We start from the raw sequence: 19,806 nt of genomic DNA, 5'->3' as shown, positions 1-19,806 counted from the left end.
CCCAACCTTCCTTTCGAGGAGTGGCTGGTGGGTTTGAACCGCCAGCCTCCTGGTTAGCAGTCAAGTGCCTTAGGCACTATGCTACCAGAGCTCCTAGTCTGGCACTAGACCACTACTAAACACAGATCAGTTGGCACATTGCTTATTGCAAAGAGTTGGCACATTGCAGAAATGAGTGCCCCAAATGTCTCCAAAACAGGAAAGCCCCAAGCCCCAACCAAGAAGAGGCAACTCCTCAGTATGCCATGACAAGTTAGATGGAAGGAGACTTGAGGCAAACTCTCCACCTGAGCCTCTGGTTATAATGAACATGGAGGGAAAGCCCACCAAATTCCTGGTAGACATAGGCACCACCCATTCAGTCCTGACCCAGAAACAGGCCCCTTCCTCAGGAAGGATGACTACCATTGCAGACATTTCCAACAGATACAGGAGACCTTTACTACAACCCCTATCCTGCTCTCTCTCTAGAAAAACTCTGAAAATCTCGTTCCTTTACATGCCCAACTGCCCTGTGTCACTGAGACAGGCAGGGAATCGGGCTAGCCAGGTCAAACAGACCCGACTCAATATCCTTGAAATTTAAGCCTACGTGCAGACCACCACATAATTCTGGCTGCTGGCGTCATAAAAATTGATTAGTTAGCAAACTAGGTGCTTGGGTGAGATAAAGAGGCTGCAAATTAAAGGCCCTACGCTTGACCAGTTATAAAATGCTGATAAACCTCCGTGTTGTTTTTAAGCCTCTCATTAGGCACCTACCAGGTGCAGAGTACGTAGTAAAGGTCAACGTGACCAACAAAGTGACCTTCCACCAGAGGCAGGCGAGAACAAGAATCTCTCACTAGGGCTCCAACCGGGGTCCAGAAACATCACACAGGCCTAACTTGAACCTCAGAACCCCACCCATTTCATGAATAATGATGATGCCTCTTTTCTGCCGAAGATCCTTTATAAACCTTGGAAATCCCTTTGTTAGAGAGAGAAACTGGACGGAGGCTAGCATAGGTGAAAGGTCCTCTCCCTCTCTCCCTCACGAGCCCCTCCCCTCTCCTCTCTAACAAACGTTTGGTTTGTGTGGCCATTTTGCCTCTCCTGTTCATTTCTTTGTCAGTAGAAGCTAAGGACCCCTGCTCAGGGTCTTAAGCACCCTGGTACCACCACTCCTTGGTAATGACCTCTTGTGGCTGAAATCTCATGTAAATACTCATGCCAAGAAGGCCTGGCAAGCCCACCTCATGCTGTGCAGGGGAATCACTCTAGAGGTTTCCAGTAGGGTAGAATTCAGTGAAATTGAAGCTCCGGTGAATCCACACGTTTGAACACAGGGTACCCTGGGCCCAGCAAAGAATGCAAAGCCAGTGATGGTGCATTTACTCCCCAGGATCACCCTCCCCCCATCTAAAACAGTACCCCCTCCGCACCAAAGCATAAGAGGCAATTGGGAGGCTAATTCAAAACTATCTCAAATTTGGACTTTTGAGGGGATGCCAGCCTTCTTTTACCACCCCAATTCTACTGGTGAAAAAGAAGGATGGGACATACCAGTTTGTCCAAGACCTTAAGACCATCAACCAAGTTACAGTGACTAGCCACTCTTTTGGTGCCTAACCCATACACCTTGCTGTCTTCCCTTTCACCAACTTTCCAGTGGTTTTCAGCTCTAGATTTAAAAGATACTTTCTTTTGTGTCCATTAGAACACAAAAGCCAAGAAATCTTTGCATTGGAGTGGGAAGATCCCTCCTCCAGAGACAAACAACAATATCATTGGACAGTGTTACCTCAGAGGTTTGTAAATTTCCTCTCTTTGGGTCAATCTTGGCAAAGGAAGTGCAGAACTTGAGTCTGGCTCGTGGTATGCTCTTTCAGTAAACTGATGATTTATTAATTGCCAGTAACCTGCATTTGACTCAAGACAGAAACACTGTCAAAGTCCTAAACTTCCTTGATGAAGCTGGATCCAAAGAGCTGACCAGGTAGCCAAGGAAGCCACCCAAACCCACAAACCCGGCCATCACACCTCTGATTCCCCAGTTAACACTGCCACCTCCTGGACAAAGGCCCTGGTACACTGAAAAGGATAAATACATAGCTGAAAAATAGGGTGCCTCCCAAAAGAAAAGTGGATGGCTGTACACCTCTGAAGGAAAAATCTTTTCTGCCAAAAACTTTAGTACCCCTAATGCTTAAAAGAAGCCCATCAACCAACCCATTTTTGGTTGATTATGACTGGGTAAAGAGACGTTTAGTGGGACACAGTATCTACAGCCGCATGGAGACTGTTGTCTATGCCAAAAATAACCCCGCAAAAAGCCTGGTCACCTCACCAGACATCAGTGGAGAGGAGTTCACCCTGGAGAAAACCAGCAAGTAGACTTCACTGAGATGCCAAGAGCTCCCAAAGGCTATAAGTACTTACTGGTATTTGACATATCTACTAATTGGATTAAGCCTTCCCATGTCAGACAAGGAGCTCTGGTGGCATAGTGCCTAAGGCATTTGACTGCCAAGCAGAAGACTGCTGGTTCAAACCCACCAGCTACTCCTCAGAAGGAAGGTTGAGCAATCTACTTCTGCAGTGACACTGCCTCAGAAACCCAAGGAGGGGTCGCTCCGAGTCAGATCCGACTTGACGGCAGTGAGTTTGGTTTTTGGTTTTTGTGTCAGACGGAAAAAGTATAGGAAGTGGGAAAGAGATTTCTTCAAGAAATTAGCCCAAAGTTTGAACTCCCCTAGTCCATTGGAAGCAACAACCGATGCCATTTTGTCACCAACATCACACAACAGGTGGCCTCTTTTCGGGACATTCAGTGGAATCTACACTCAGCATGAAGGCCACAGTCTAGTGGCAAAGTAGAGAGGGCTAATCAAAAACTCAAACAATGGACAAAGGTCCTCTCTATGGCTCTGCTGAGGGCTCGGGTAGCCTCCATAACCAAGCTTAAAATAAGCCCCTTTGAGCTGATGTCCAGCTAACCACTCATGAAATCCTAATAGCTGTACTTCTCATTTAAGTCCTGATAGTTTACCTGAAATGAGAAGACAATTGTTTAAAAGGATACTTGCAGTCTGTCTGCTGTGCTATGCTCTCTTCATAGTTACATACATTCTGTTAGTGCCTGGTCCCAAAAGTCCCACTATACTCCATCCAGCCCAGAGAACTGGTCCTGGTCAAACCCTGGAAGTTGGAACCTCTACAAGAGTTGTTGTTAGGTGTCATTGAGTCAATTCTGACTCAGTGACCCTGTGTGCAACAGAATGAACACTGACCAGCCCTGTGCCATGCTCACAATGCCTGCTATACTTGAGCCCATCGTTAAAGCCATGGTATTGATCCATCTCATTAAGGGTCTTCCCCTTTTTTGCTGACCTTCTACTTTATTAAGTATGATATACTTCTCCAGGGACTGGTCCCTTCGGACAACAAGACCAAAACAGGTGAGATGAAGTCTGGCCATTCTCGCTCCTAAGGAACATTCCAGCTGTACTACTTCCAAGACAGATTTGTTTATTCTTCTGGCAGTGGTATTTTCCATATTATTCACTAACACCAGAATCCCAAAGGCATCAACTCTTCTTCAGTCTTCTTTGTTCATTGTTCAACTTTCACACACGTATGAGGCAACTGAAAATACCATGGCGTGGGTTGTTGTTGCATGCCATCGAGTTGCACCCGACTCATAGCGACCCCTCCTTGGGTTTCCAAGGCAGTATCACTATGGAAGTAGATTCCCCCATCTTTCTTCCAAGGAGTGGCTGGTGGGTTTGAACTGCCAGCCTTCTAGTTAGCAGTCAAGTGCCTTAGACACTGTGCTACCAGAGCTCCCATGGTGTGGTTTAGGCACACCTTAATCTTCAAAGTGACATCTTTGCTCCTTAATACTTTAAGAAGTCTTTTCCAGCAGATTATCCCAATGCAATACAAGAAAAGTAGACTGGACAATTTGAAGTGTTCCTCATCACTCCCACTATAGTCAAGCTCAGTGGACTCAGGTCTGGAGTCCACAGCAGGATCAAGAAGAGTCCCTCGCCAGATACAGAACCAACCCAATGAAACTGAGAACTGGGCTTGTCCCCCTTTAGAAGACCTTAAACTTTCGTTTTCTAACCATACCTTGCTATGTAAGAGCCCAAGATTGGTAAGCACACCATAGACATGCCAGTAAGTGCTGCTGAGATGTTTTAGGTCCCCCTTTTGGAAATTCTTTTTCTCCTTGGTGTTAAATCCAGTTCAGGAATAATGAACACTGACCCTCAATAATCAATGTTCAAAAGAAAAAGGAGGGAATGAGGCAATGCCTAACAAAATCATCTACTTCCTCCTCTAAGTCCAAACTGTGAACTTAAAAGTGCCTACGCATTGTTGTGTGATCTGTGCCTGCACGTGCTGCTGCCGTATTTGTTTCCTTATAAAAATGTGCCTCACCAGGTTGCCTGCCAGCAGTCTTGGAGGCACTCAGCCCCAACTGTTCCTTTCCTTGCCTATGACCTTTCTCTCCCCAACTTGGTCTCCCGTTAATTGGCTTAACGGAGTCACACCAAACAGGACAAGGAGTTCCTGGCAATACTCCCCCAGTTTTTTCTAGCTGTTCTTTTCTCTCCTTCTTTGGCTCTATTTCTTCCTCCCACCTCCCAAACATGGGCATTTCCCAAGACTCACTCCTCATGACTCACTCCTCACCCCTTTACTTTTCTCTCAACAATCTTTCCTAAGTTCTCACCTACCTTCACTATTTAAATCAGCACCTCCTTGCAAATGACCTGCAAATCAACTTCTCCAGTGATAACCTTTCCTAAGTTTTAATTTCACATTCCCTCTGAAAATGGACCCCTATAACCTGGATGCTCTACCACCTCAAACTCAAACTCAAACCTAGTCCCCTGACACTCTTATTTCTATGAATTAATATAGTCACCAGGCTCAAAATTTTGGTTTCTCTTTTTCTCTTCCTTCAACCAGTCAATTACTAAGTACTACTAGTTCATTCCCACATTTATTCCTGTCTAAATGTGCTTTTCAAGTCTTCCTCACCTCATGTTTAAAATATCCCAAGTGTCCTACTGGGTGAGCCTCTTGAGATCACCGACTGTGTCTTATTTATCTATCTCCCGCTGACCTCATGGCCTGGTACTTAACTCTTATCCAATAAATGATTTGCCACTACTGTTTCTGCCTCCAATACATTTTACATACAACTACCAGACCTACCTTTCCAAAATGCTAATTTACACATGCCAAATCATCAAAGAGCTTTCATGTCTCCTCACTGTCCATGGGACAGTCACAACCACTTTAACCTAGCTTGAAAGCTCTATAAAATTTCATTCTGCGATTTTGTTATGTGAGTACTGTTCCAGTCAACCCACACATTAATATTCCTCTATCATCCACTCAACAAATATTTATTATGCACCCCAGGTATAAGTGCTAAGCCTTGGAAATTGAATGAGGCACAACACAGTCCTTGCCCCTTATAATCTAGTATTCATGTTGTCCTGTTATGCCCTGAGTTTCTACTTGTGATGGTTCTCCCAACCACCTTCATAGCATATGAGTCAGCACATATCAATGCTCCCCAATGTGGAAATAAGGTTCCATTTAGAAGGCAAAAACCAATAAAGCCAGACAAGTTCAACAGATTATACAGTATAATACTGTCTATCATTTACTGAATGCTTAATGTGTGTCAGGCATTGTGCTATGTAATATGTTGATTATTTCACTTAATCTTCATGGCCTTTTGAGGTAGATACTAGTATCATCTGGTGGCAACTGAGGCTCAAAGACAATTTGTGTAAGTTCACCCCACTAGTAAATGGTGGCTAAAAATCCTGATCTATTTCAAAGCCCAAGATTTTAATTTATGCTAAACTGCTTGGCACACTCCAAAAGATGGTTTGTAAATAAAATTTTGGGACACTCAAGTCAAAGTGATTTGGTCATTTTTGCTCTCTGGCCAAACTGTGAACCCCTGGGTGGCTTGATGACTAGCCAAAAGGTTGGTGGTTTGAAGCCACACAGTACCACCTCAGGAGACAAACCTGGTAATAAACTCTCGAAAGGCCACTGCCCTGAAGACCCTACGGAATAGTTCTACTCTGCACACACGGGGTCACTATGAGTCAGAATGACTCGACGGCAACTAACTGGCAAGACTTCAGAGTTCTTTCAAAAACGTAGTTTCAGCACAAGTGCCTGACACACAGTAGATTCTGAGTACAGCCATAGTGAGGGTGTTCCCAGTTCAGGCTGCCTGCAAGACAAGGGCTGGGTGATGCTGTTCACTTTATGTCCAGAAAGACCTTACGTACCCCAAGCAATGAGAATGCTATACCTTTGCCATTCTGGTTATTTTTCAGGAGGGGTAGATGGAAAGGAAGCCCAGAGTGCTAGAGGACAATGTCCTTCACACCTTGGCTGTGCGTTCAGGAAAATGTCAAACCAATCGGAGGGCAAAACAGGTCCATAGTGACTAAAGACGTCAAGTAGAAGATATATGAATCAGACTTTCCACTGAGTAGGAAGTCAGACTTGTTTGGAAACAAGGCCTGTGGGAGAGACAAGCAAATGAAGCTGCCTCTATTCACTGGATGAACAGAGGGCCACAAGTTGATGAAACAGGTCTTTGGCTATTATATGAAGATGACCAAGGCAAAGGACAGATTTGGTCTGGAGGTGGGTTTTGAACAATGCAGCACCTCAGCAAAGGCTGACAGCCAGATTGAGAATATTAAGTACCTGTACCCAAGTCCTCTGAACACCAGTTATCAATATCAATGAGGCTTGTTCAAACCTTTGAGGTAACAAAGAAATTGGAACTTGCAATGACTTGCCATTATATTTTTGTACAATTAGTTAACTTATGCAAGATTTTGCCTGTCCTTGGCATTCCTAATTCCATTTTATTTAAGGTCTCCTCAAAACAATCACAACCACCAGTTTGAATGCCACCCTAAAGCTCCATTCCAAATACAAGTTTTCTCACGCCCAGAAAGATTACGTAGATCAAATTATGCTTATATGTAAGGAAAAGGATGAGAGAATTTTCCTGGTTCTCTGTGCTTCCTCAGCTCATGAAGCTAGTATCAGGGAGTAGTGTAGTGCCTAAGGCACTTGACTGCTAATCAGAAGGCTGGTGGTTCAAACCCACCAGCCACTCCTCAGAAGGAAGGTTGGGCAATCTACTTCCATAGTGATACCACCTTGGAAACCCAAGGAGGGGTTGCTATGACTCGGGTCCAACTAGACGGCAAATAACAACAACAACATCCCTGTCCTATCATTGTGCCAACCATGTAGTATGATAAAGTGAGACCAACCTTAAACTTTTTTGAGTGGCATCTATTTCTTCATCTTACCTTCCAGCAAAGAGAGATCAAAGGTTGGTTTCCTCCCCCACTTCCATGAGGTTCAGTTAGATTTGCTAAAGGTTACAAGCTCAACTTTAGCAACAAGACACAACACACGTAATACAGTCCTTCTTTCCTTGACCATCCCCTTTCTAGCTACGAGGGCCTATCAAACACATATCCCAGGTCAAGACAGACTCTATTACATCAGAAATTTTGTTGCTATTCTAAATCATTTGATAGTAATACAAACCTTTCTTTTTCTTTCTACAGGCTTGTAATCCTTGTGCCAGAAGAAACTAGAAAAAAAGTTACAGCAGATATCTGACTCTCTTTAGCTTGACTTGATGTTTTTCACATCACAATACACAGAGAAGAAAAAAAAAATCATGGGAAGAGATAATAAATATGCAAGAATCTGGGGGAATATAAGGTGGACAAATGAGTGTACTTGACCTACCTTCCTCATTGCCACATCAAACCTGTCTTTCTTTCCCCCTCAGTTATCAGTAAGTAAAAAGACTAACTTGAACAAAAGTGACTGGAAACAGGCGGTACTCACTCAACAATTGGATAAATATGTCTTTGGACCAGAGTATAACTTTTCCTGCCCCGTTCCCCCCCCCTCAACCCCCAACATAGTAAAATAAATAAGCAAGCCAAACAAAATCAGAACACCATTTTTTTTTTGGAAGAAATTTTTATTTAACAATGTAAAAGGAAGAGAGAGGGAACAGGCAAAGACAGATACGCAAGGAGAGGAAGAGAGTCAAATTCAGTGACTGACTTGGCACTAAAATGAGGAAATGAAGAGAGATCTTGGTAGTCAAGGTCTCCTGAATACCCACACAGCACTGCTGGAGGAAGAGGAAGATTAGTGCAGACCACGTGCACCACAGATTACAACTGTCCAGCTTCAACTAAGTTCCTTGATCCTGTCAACCTCTTTGATCATTTCTTTCTCTTTTTAAATGCCCACAGTAGTGTCTGCAGCCTTTTCTTTTCTCCTAAACTCACAATATCTCTTTCTTCCTCTTTGGACAGACGTTCTCTTGTCATATTTAGCAGAGAGGAGGAGGTAGGATATCCCTGGTAGGAGGAACTACATGAATAATTTAGCTACAGTTAAACTGCAAGCAATAGAAAAAGAAACTGAGACCTTACCTGTGATCCTTGGCAAGGACCTGCCAAAAGTGAGAGCTAAAGTTTGTGGGAACAGAGAGAGATAAGGCTGAAAGATGTACGTCATGAACCTGAAGCTAAGGAATTTGGACTTCAAGACCTATGGTGGAAAAAGACAAGGCACAAAATCTAAAGACAGGAATTCTAATCCTAGCTCTGCAACATACCAGCTCTGTGCCTTTAGGCAAATGAAGTTTTGAAAAGCTATTTCTGTTTAAAAACCCACTGCTATCAAGTCAGTTTCAACTCATAGCAACCCCATAGGGTTTCCAAGACAGTAAATCTTTATGGAAGCAGACTGCCTCATTTTTCTCCCACAGAGTAGCTGGTGGGTTGGAACTGCTGACCTTTTGGTTAGCACCTGAATGCTTAACCACTATGCCACCAGAGTTCCTTTATTTCTGTTTACTTATCTGTAAAACAGGACATGCTGACTCTATGTTCTGCTTCAAAGGATCATTCTGAGGACTAAATTAAGTCTGGATTTTGAACCCAGGGCCATTTGAATTCTGACTTCAAAGCCTGGCTTTCTCCACTATACCACATTCCCTTCAAGCTTTCGCTACATATTTTAAGTTTTTTGTTTGTAACTAAACTTTTAAGCTCACACTGGTAGTGATCTCTTTTGCTTCCCATTACCATTTAAAGATTCCTGTGAAACCATGCGGCTTTATACAACCACGGCAAGTCTCCCAAGAAGACAGGCCCCGATTATAGTGGTGGTTTCACCCACTGTGCCATCCTAATTATAGTCCATATATAAAAGTCTACTTAAAGGACACATGATTACTGCCTACATTTACTGAGAAATTCAAGAGCATCAGACTACTAGCTCTGACTTGAACTAAGCAGAATAAACAAAGCAACTGTAAGTCAAAAGTCCTGCTTAAAAGAACTTATTTTATTTATTCTGCTTATCTCAAGACTCAGTTCAACAGACATTTGAAATACTTATATTTTGTTTTTCAAAATGTACTGATACAATCAATGTCAAATAAGCCTAGAGATTTCCACGCATGAGTAGGTAGTTTTCTGGACACACACCATAAGCCCCATTTACATGAGTGATTCACAACCCATGGGTTTTGAACCTCTGTCAGCTCCTTATTACAAGGAATCCGTATAAGTGTCACCTTCAGTCTGAATAAATAATATATCTTAAAAGTATGTATATACTATATTTTAATTGAATTTGGTACTGGTGTGACTAATAAGACAAACTGATTTAAATGCATTACTGAAATCATAGCAGCTTTTTGTAATGTATACTAAAAGTTATTTAAAAGATACTAAAAATACAGTTGTCATTTTGTTGAGAGGGAGTCTAATAATTTTGGGGTATCTCTTATTAGAAAAAACACAGAACCAAAGCTCGATCACATGACTCACACATCTAGATGTCGTAGCTGAAAAAGGAAAGGCATACAGACCCCACTTCTGTGGGTACCATGTAAGTGCAATTTGGCAACAAAACATAAAGCTTATATGCAGAAGAGCTTAGAGTTGATTGCCTGTAATTCTACTTGTCTACAGCAAGATCAAACTTCATAAAGCCCTTTGATCAGAGAAGGGCTCTATTTTGATCCTGGAAAATATCTTCTCTTGTATACATTATATTCTATGCATTCAAAACCTGGAGTAGCCCTGTGGTTCCCAGCCATAGGGCTGCAGTGCTGACATTACCATAAAGCTAAGATTCTCCCAAGAAGATAGCCGCTTGTGATGTGTTAACATCATCAAATCTTTCCCAGAACTCCCTGCATCAAAAGTCACACTGAGATTCATTTTACAAACTCTCAGTAAGATTATTCTCCTTCCTGGTCCCCCTAAACCCCAAAATTGTGTTGGTTGACTCTAATCATGAGCCTGCTCTTTCTTTTCTTACAATCTGTCCTCCTTCACAGATGTCAGTGGCCTGCCTAGATCAGCTCTAGTAACCAACTCTGAAGCACTTCCCTCCTGATTAATTTTTAAGACTAATAGATTTATAAAGTTGGATTCCTTAAGAAAAAGCACCTGGTAATCAGGGAAAGGGAAAACTGAAGCATGCAGAAGGTCATGAGAGAAGTCAATCTCACACTAATATTTATCAAGAAATTTTAAAATTTTCAATAGTAATTATATTTGAGTTCAACTATTTATAACACAGATGAAACATCCTTTCCTCAAAGTCATTTATTCTCAATGCTTAGAAATGACTGGGCTTTTACCTCCACTGAATTTCTTCAGCCTTATAACAGGGTGCCTGCCCAAGCTAACATAACAGAAAACCCATGAGCACACAAGGTCTAAAGGTACATACAGTGAGATAATCAGACTGCGAGGCTCCAGCCCTCCACTGTACCCCCTGCTCACTCTACTTCAGTGCCCGTCACATCTTTTCTTCTTCCAGTGTGAAACATGAAGTGAATATACATACATTATATGTACATAAACATATATATATATGTATATACACACAAACACATAATGAGGAGCTCTGGTGGCATAGTGCCTAAAGCATCTGACTGCTAACCAGAAGGCTGGGAGTTCAAACCCACCAGCCACTTCTCAGAAAGAAGACTGGACAATCTACTTCCATTAAGATACTGCCTTGGAAACCCAAGGAGGGGTCGCTGTGAGTCAGGACCGACTTGATGGTAGTGAGTTATATACATAATGTGTATGTGTGCAATACCAGAGCTCCTTAACTTGGAGAACCAATTACTGAACCAAAGCACTGCTAAAGAAAAATATCTAGCAAGCACTTGCCCAGTTCTTAGGCAACAAATGTTGACAATTAAAATTTACAGTAAAATAAGGAAGCAATTTAATTGTCATTTCCACATCCTTGACCTAGTTACTCCTTTTTCTTATAAATCTACCATTAGAGGAGACACATGGCAACAGGGACAAAATGTCATTCTGGATTCTCCAGGTTTTCCAGAGAATTGACAACAGAAACTTAGAGGGAAAATTAATGTTTAATGCCAGGATTATTCCCTCTGCCCTCAATGCAAGAGCTCAGAAATTTCAGTGATACTGGAGGTATCAGCCAAATGTTCACCACTTCTGCCCTTCCACTTCACTCTCCAATTCTGTCCAGCCAGAATTAACCCACATTTTGTTGTTGTTGTTATTTGCCGTCGAGTCGGCCCCAACTCATAGCGACCCCTCCTTGGGTTTCCAAGGCAGTATCACTATGGAAGTAGGATTGCCTAACCTTCCTTCCGAGGAGCGGCTGGTGGGTTTGAACCGCCAGCCTTCTGGTAACCCACATTAAGAAGGGTTAAAGTAGCCCATCTGGAAACTACCTAAGAAGCAATAATCACTGGGAAGCCAGTAAGGCACTGCCTTATTTAATCTCTCAACCTCCAGGTCTACTGACTTCTAGGAAGTCGCTCCTAATTATGTGCTAATCAAATAGTTTTCTCCCCTTGAAGGAAAAAAGGAAGATAAAGAAGAAAATATATTCAAGAATAAGAAAACAATCAGCTCAGCTCTGCACAGAATCCACCGGACAGGCCATTTTACACCAATGTAAGGGCCTAAGTCAACACTTAAGAACTCAAGATCTAAAATTGCAAATATTCTCTTCTCTTTGACAATGAGAGAGCTTAATCATCTCATCCTTGACTCCTATAAAATCTCCAGATTCCTGAGTCTATAAGCCTTCCAGCTGTAAAGGAAAGAACCTGAAAAGTCCACGTTCTAGCCCCTGCCTTTTGCATTACATCCAAGCTGTGTTTGAAACATTTTGAAGACAAGGTATTCTTAGAAAGAATGTCTTAATCCCAGCCATATTCTGATTTTAGACTAATAAACTGGCATATTTCTCTCTAGAATAGGAGGCATCTCAGACTTCTAGGTTAATTTAGTTAAGGAGAAAAAATCTAAATGATGCATATAGCAGCATGATTCTCATCCCACAGACATTTCCTTCACTGTTTAATCCTAGCACTAAGGTCTCTAAGCCAAGATAGGTTTTCTCATAGAGATACACTGTTCACTTGGCCAATTTTACATGCGTGTGTCAGGGGGTGTGGGTGGGGGTGGGGCAGAGCTGGGAAACAGCATGAGCCTCATGTCTTCTAACTACTAAAGCAGAAAGAATGAAGACAATTTCAGGAAAATTTCACCTCTGATACTGTCTGCTATACGGTGTGCTGAAAGGCAAGATCCTATCCAGTACTTTGTTTCTACCCCTTTGTGAAACTACTCAGATCCCTTCTAGTTCTCTAGGTACCCTAAGTAAAAATATAACTGTCTGTGTAGTATCTTCAGACAATGGCCAAACCCACTGGAACCGTAGATTCCAACTGATAGCAACCTTTTAGACAGAGTAGAAGTGTCCCATACAGTTTCCAAGACTGTACATCTTTCTTGCACGGAGCAGCTGGTAGGTGTGAACCAGTGAACTTTTGGTTAGCAGCTGAATATTTTAACTACTACACCACCAGAGCTCCTTCCAGACGATGGCAGGCAGAAAAAAATTCCCAGGCTAACGTAATTTTTCTGAACCAGCCGATTATCACTGAAAACTGTAATGTGCCCATACTCGAACATAGCCTTCCTCCATCTAAGTTATTGGCTAAATATTTATAATACACCTCTCCCTTCCCTCCCCCCAACCCCCTACTCCCAATTCAAAACCAATGTGTACTTTCAGGCTACATTTTAATAGCCATAGTAAATAGGTCACATTCCCCAAAGGAACAATCTGTACAGAGGTGTGATAATGAGTGGTATGAGAAAACATCTTTTATTCCCTTTGGACCCGACCTGAATCACATCTTCTGTCATGGTTTTTATAGGTAGCATATTAATTCAGCAGGCCTCTCCCACTTTCTTCCCTCCATTACTCATTCATCTTCTACCAAAGTACAAGCAAAGATACCACTATCCACTTCTTTCATCCCAAAAAAATGTCTGAAAATCAACAAAAACTAAGAAAAGACTCCTAGCCAAGAAACAGACGCACTAAAGCGTGGCATTCTGTATCCTGATCATTACAAACCATGATGAAGGGTTGATTCAGCCAGTGATAGCCTGTGCACTCTTCATGCCCCTTACAGGGGCACAAACAGCTATTACAAGTCTCATCACTTCCTTCTCACACTGAGTTCCAACAATATTCTTGATCATCTTCATTCACTCAACTTTAAACACTGAAATGCTCCAAAGAGCCATGCACTTGTGCATGACACTGTTAAGCTGAAAAAATTAGGTCCCCCTCTCCTAAACCAAGTTGTTTGGGGCATGATCACAATGATCAGTTTGACTCTAAGTGCTGCTAGAAGCAAGCAGAACAGGAAGGTTTCAGAGATGAAAAAATGGTCTTAAAAAATTAAAATGAGACAATGTAAAATCCCAATACCTAAAGACCAACAAATTATCAAAAATAGTGAATTAACTGTGAAAGTGGTGATGAAGTAATCCCATTTCTGTGAGGGAAATTATTTTAAGGTCCAGAGGACAAACACAGTATGGGGTCATTAAAAACACCTCAGAATATTTCAAATATCTGTCCACTGTGCCTGTATCTTACCTAACTCACTCCCAAAAAGGCTCCAGAATCAGGTTCCCACCACATAAAGACTTCTAAAACATGTCATGTTGGTCTTTGGGGAAACTCCATCTCCTGAAATAGTCTTTAAAAATTACAATGAGCAAAACAAAGAGTACAATGATAAGTCACTTTCTCCTGTCTACTTTAATTTTTCTTTGATTTGCTCTTTGAGAATCAAGACAAAACAAAACCATAAGTCTCAGATTCCTGAATTAATCTGACCTCATCTCATGGCTAATGTGGCCAAGAGATGCTGCTTTTGTACAATCAAGACAAAAGAACTTTATGTCAGCAGGACTTCAGGGTTCTGATTCCACTGTAGTTATTGTAAAATATACTAATGGTAAGTTGGAGATTAGAGGAGGAGGCTGAAACCTCCATTACAAGGCAGCAAGACAGACAGCAGGACCCTAACTAGACTTTAAGGAACTGATTCTATTTTTTTTTTGGGGGGGGGGGGAAGAACCCACATAATTAAGTTTCACACTTACAAAACTATCACTCTGAATTCAGGAATAAGAGGCATTTGGTTGTAGATACAATTCCATCTGTAGATACTAACTTTAAATCTGGAGAGGAAAAACACTCATTGATTGCATTAGTATTATGGGTTGGAGTTTCTTAAGAGATTCCTAAATCCATCTATTATTTTTTGTTTGGATACAATTTACAGCTGTGGTATTAAGACTACCACAAACCCTGGCTCAGGTGTGGTTTTAGCTTCAGAAAGTCCACCGGTCATGTAGCTGGCTGTCACTGCTAAATCTGTTGCTTGCAGAGGCCTCAGAGCTCTGGGTTTGCCGAGTAGAGTCCTCACCATTTAAGCTCTTCCTACACACAGGACACGTGTCATGCTGAAACAGAAAGATGTCAGTCCCTGTGAATAGCCTGATCTGGGAAACTGGGGGTACAAAATGCTTAACAAGTTCTGAGACTTGGCACTTCAAAAATTATGACTTGGCTACTAGAAAAGCAAAAAAGGCATATATCCTGATACAGTGCATAGTAGGCTCCAAGGTGAAACATCAGGACCTCTTCCAACTAGAACTTTAAGTTCTAGATCAGTAACCTAACTATAGCTAACACATACTACCAAACAGAATTGACCAGAAACAATGACTTGGGATATGACAAGAGGGTAACTTCCCATCACCTGCCATATGGTCTACAGCAGGGGTCAGTAATCTTCTATAAAGAACAGAGAGTAAATATTTTAAGTTTTGTTGGCCACAGCATCCCTATCACAAAAATGCCAATGTAGCACAAAAACAGCCATAGACAATCCATAAACAAATCAGTATGGCTGTGTTCCAATAAAGGAACTCTGGTGGTTTAGTGGTTAAGATATTTGGCTGCTAACCGAAAGGTCTGTGGTTTGAGGCTACCAGCCACTCTGCAGAAGATGAGACAGTCTGCTTCTGTAAAGATTTACAGCCTTGGAAACCCAATGGGGGTTACCATCAGTCAGAACTGACTCAATAGCAGTGAGATTGGTATTCTTTTGGTGTTCCAGTAAGGACCTTGAGTGGTGCAAATGGTTTGAGCTTGGCTACTAACCGAAAGGTCCGTGGTAGAAACCCACTCAGCTGGGGCCACAGAAGAAAGGCTTGGTGATCTGCTTCTATAGAAATTACAGCCAAGAAAACCCAGTTCAGTTTTACTCTACTGTTGTCACATGGGGCCACCATGAATTGGAACTAACTCGATGGCAAAAGATTTGGTTTAAAGTGTGTTCCAATAAAACAAATTAAGGTGACAGATTTGGGCGATGGGTTGTAGTTTGCCAACCCCTGGTCTAGAGATAGAGAAGATTCAAACAGATAGTAGCCTTAAAAAACAATAATGGTGGTACTAGGAGTTAGCCATGGGCTTACGGGACTAAAATTGGATCTGATTGCTCTCCATGACCTGTTATCTGTACCCTTACTCTCAACTAGTCCCTCAGAAGGTGTGATTGGCACAGATGTATCCATCACAGATGACAGCTGACTACTCACCAGTTCTAACCACGGCACAATACAACTGCTATGAAAGAAGTGGTTGCAGGGTAACTGCCGGACCTCCTCTTCCACCGTATAATCTTCTTTGCATACTGGACACTCTAAACCCATATCTGTTGGAGGACAAAATGCCTTTTAAAGTAAATAAGAAAAAACAAAAACCCAATGTCTTTAATAGCCCAATGAATGCATAAAGACAAGACACAGAAGATGCAAGGTGCATCCAAGTAAAAGATAAAATGCACGAATTCTATTTCAAAATGATGGTTGGGGAGGAAGTGGTCATAGACAGGCATGTAAAAAGGAGGAATGATGACTGGGGCCTAGACAGGAACTATTTAAGGCCTACTTTTCAATTTAAAGAGTTGGAAAAAATAAATTGTAGCTTAAATTATTTTTTAAGTAAACCAGGAAAAACATTTTCCTAAATATTGTCTTCTCAAAGTTTCAACTTGGGAAATGCTATCAGCCTGTCAACCACAACCAAGGGACTTATCTCGTAATCTTAGTAGTTCCCGGAGTCTCAAGCTGCTTTTACCCTACTCTTTTCCACTATACTTGTCCTCTCTTAGCACGGTTGTTTCCCTGCACAAGTTGTTAATTAACAGCTGTACAGGAGATGGCGCTGCAGAACTGCAAAGCCAGGTTACAAGCATTGTTACTCCCAATGTAGTAGAGGGCCAAGCCTTCTCAAAGGAGTAGGCTTCCTGTCTCAATGCTTGTCACCTGACCTCCACCTAGACTGCTGCAACAGCCTCCTAAATCTCTCCTTCTGCCCTCTCCCCTTTCCAACCTATTTTACACACTGCCTCCCAACTAACAGTTCCTAAAGACCAGTTAAATTTCCTCATTCCTCCACTTGAGGACCTACAAAACATCCCTATTACCTAAAATATCCAGTCCTAACTTCTCTGCCACTTCCAAGATCTTCTATAATAAGGCCCTACCTTTCCTATCTAAGGAGCTCTGGTGGTATAGTGGATAAGACATACGGCTGCTAATGAGAAGGTCAGCAGTTCAAACCTACCAGGTGCTCCAGAGAAGATGAGGCAATCTACTTCTGTGAAGATTTACAGCCCTGGAAATCCAACTGGGATCAGTATGAGGCAGAATCAACTCGATGGCAGTGGGTTTACCTAGTCATACTTGCCCCCTAAAACCCAAACCCATTGCCATGGAGTAGATTTTAACTCATAGTAACCCCACAGGGCAGAGAAGAACTGTGCCATCAGGCATCCAAGGCTGTAATCTTTACAGACATAGATGCCTACATCTTTCTCCCTTGGAGTGGCTGGTAGGTTTGAACCACTAATTTGGTTTGTAGCACGGCACTTTAACCACTGCACCACAGGCACCTTTGTCATACCTCTCACTGCTCCTTAAACCAGATTCTATTTAAGGTGTAATACCACACTCAACACTCACGGCCATCAAGTCATTCCAACTCACAGCAACCCCTCCTTGGGTTTCCAAGGCGGTATCTCTACAGAAGTAGGTTGCCCAGTCTTCCTTCTGAGGAGTGGCTGGTGGGTTTGTACTGCCAGCCTTTTGGTTAGCAGTCAAATGTCTTAAGCACCACGCCACCAGAGCTCCCAATAAGGTCTCCAATTTAAGATGTCCTTATATCAAACTCAGATACCATGTCCATGCTGATATTCTGGTTCATATTTTGCCTGAACCAGCATGATCTCTCCTAAGACAGCCCATCTTGTCTTTAAATCTTGTTGGGCAAGAAACTTCCAGTCCAAAATAATGTCCCTTAGCAGTAAATTCTTCAGTGTTTATAAATGAGCTCATACCTATGTCTGATGTACCCAAGCATACCTGGCACATGGTAAATGTGCAACAAATTCCCAACCTCCTATTTTTTGCTCCTCCCTGTCCTCTACAGTCAGTATGACCTTCTCAAGACCATTTCTTAGACTGTTGCCTAACTGTCTGATAAATTTTGCTTCCCCTAATTAATGTCTTACTTGTATTTATCCTTTTTATTTCCAATGGTACCTAGAAAAGAAAAACAGTATCTACCTAAGAAATAGACTAAGCCAATGAATGGGTAGGTACCTTCTATATTTGGCAACCAGGTAGCAATTTTAGGGTAGATATCTTCACTTGTAGATCCTTATATAGGAAGGTGCAGGGACTTTGAATGGAAATCAGAAGGTGACAGAAGATGAGAGAATAAGTTTGCAAATGAACCTACCAACTTGTTCCTGAGTTACTGTCACTGTTGGAAGAGATGTGATTTTTTCCTTATCAGCTGGGGGAGGGCCTGTGTTTTCCAGCTGTCCTAAAAGCTACCAAAAAAAAAAAAAAACCACAGCAGTTAATGATGATGAAGAATAAGACAAATTAGCAGATACGTCAATAACCCTGAGGAGGGAGCTAGTCTAACTGAGAACAAACAAAGGCAGATGTTAGAAGTGTTACTCTTACTTATGCAAGGCTCTGAGAGGCTTGGGTATCCCCTTTCCTGCTGTCAGAAAACTATTAATTGCTTTACAATTTCAGAATGACATCAATAAAAGCCTACAGACAGATGCATCATTGTAAGGCCCACCTTTAGACATAAGCAACTTCAGTGGCAGCATAGGGTTTGTGATGTCATGAATAAAACTACAGCTTAATAAAAAGTAACACTAAACTGGTCCAAAAACTTCTCTCTGCTGGAAGGAAAAAAAGGATGGGAGTTTGAAAACAGCGTAAGGTAAAGCAAAAAAATAGGTAAATTTCTGCCTGTAAGACAGATACAAATGACATGCTTTCTGTTCTCAGCAACACATAGGGAAATGAAAAAAATAATCAAATTAAAATAAACATAAATAAGTAGAAGAAGTTATACATGACACAGAAGTATCCTTTACTTTGCCTGCTTACTTTTTTTCTCTGCTTCCTTTCCCTAGTTTGCTCTATCCAACAGAAATGCCTCCTTCAACATGTGAGCAGACCATTGTTTTTCATGGTGTACTTGTTAATAGGATCCTCAAAGAACTGAGCAAGAGGCCAAAAATACATTATACAGTTTGTCACAGAAAAAGTCTTCTTTTCCTAGAGATGAAATTATCTTCTAGAAAGCCCCTAGAACCTAAAAGGCACATGGATGCTGAGCTAAACATCCAAACCACATATCCCTTTAGTAAAATAGAAACCATAAGCTCAAATTACTAGAGAAAGCAGAGTGACAACCATTTCAGAAAGCAAGCAGGAAACCTGTGAACTGACTATGAGACACACTGTAAAGACACCCTCAAAGGGCAGTTCCTCACCTGGGTTACAATTGCATCAAGCTCTGTCTGACCCCAGGCATAGTCCTCAGGGTTGGAATGCAGCATCCCATACCTATACATGAGATGTGACAGCATTAGACAGAGTGATAAGGTTCAGCCTTATACCACAGAAAAAACTGGCAAAGGGAGCCTGTTCTCTCTCACAGCTGCAAAGTAACAAGTCCTCTAGAATCAAGTGGCAAAAAATTTCTCTATATTTACAAGTTCAAGCAGACTATCCAGAGATAATCTCTCATTCTCTCAGATTTTTCACTTTACTGAAAGGAACATAAAGTTATCAAAAGTATCACATGACATCCCAGAGTGAAGAGTGACTCATTGTTAGTTAATTAAACTGTCTTTTCTGTGCCCCCTTAACATTAAACATAGATGGAACTACTTTTTTTTTTTTTTAGGATTTGGGTGAAGATTTACAGAGTAAATTCACTTTTCATACA

General features: G+C 41.7%; 2 protein-coding genes across 2 annotated transcripts in view; one reads left to right on the top strand and one right to left on the bottom strand.

Moving 5' to 3' along the window:
- Positions 1-7,655, top strand: part of CD160 (CD160 molecule) — a 25,236-nt gene extending 17,581 nt beyond the window's left edge. The window contains 4 exon segments of the mRNA XM_007950071.2: positions 1,700-1,790; positions 2,177-2,368; positions 6,210-6,310; positions 7,626-7,655. Coding sequence (XP_007948262.2) covers positions 1,700-1,790; positions 2,177-2,368; positions 6,210-6,310; positions 7,626-7,655 — 414 coding nt within the window.
- Positions 7,656-14,804: 7,149 nt separating this feature from the next.
- RNF115 (ring finger protein 115) overlaps positions 14,805-19,806 on the bottom strand; it is a 96,853-nt gene continuing 91,851 nt past the window's right edge. Inside the window, exons 6-9 of the mRNA XM_007948314.2 lie at positions 19,349-19,421; positions 18,286-18,379; positions 16,080-16,195; positions 14,805-14,936 (exon numbers count right to left, since the gene is read on the bottom strand). Of these exons, the coding sequence (XP_007946505.1) occupies positions 14,805-14,936; positions 16,080-16,195; positions 18,286-18,379; positions 19,349-19,421 (415 nt within the window). The remainder of the gene's footprint in view (positions 14,937-16,079; positions 16,196-18,285; positions 18,380-19,348; positions 19,422-19,806) is intronic.

The sequence above is a fragment of the Orycteropus afer genome, unplaced genomic scaffold (assembly GCF_000298275.1).
Source record: "Orycteropus afer afer isolate SDZICR_OR568_19922 unplaced genomic scaffold, OryAfe1.0 scaffold00010, whole genome shotgun sequence".
In the NCBI taxonomy this organism is placed as follows: domain Eukaryota; kingdom Metazoa; phylum Chordata; class Mammalia; order Tubulidentata; family Orycteropodidae; genus Orycteropus; species Orycteropus afer.
Note: the sequence above shows the minus strand (reverse complement) of the source record. Positions and strands in the feature narration are given on the sequence as shown.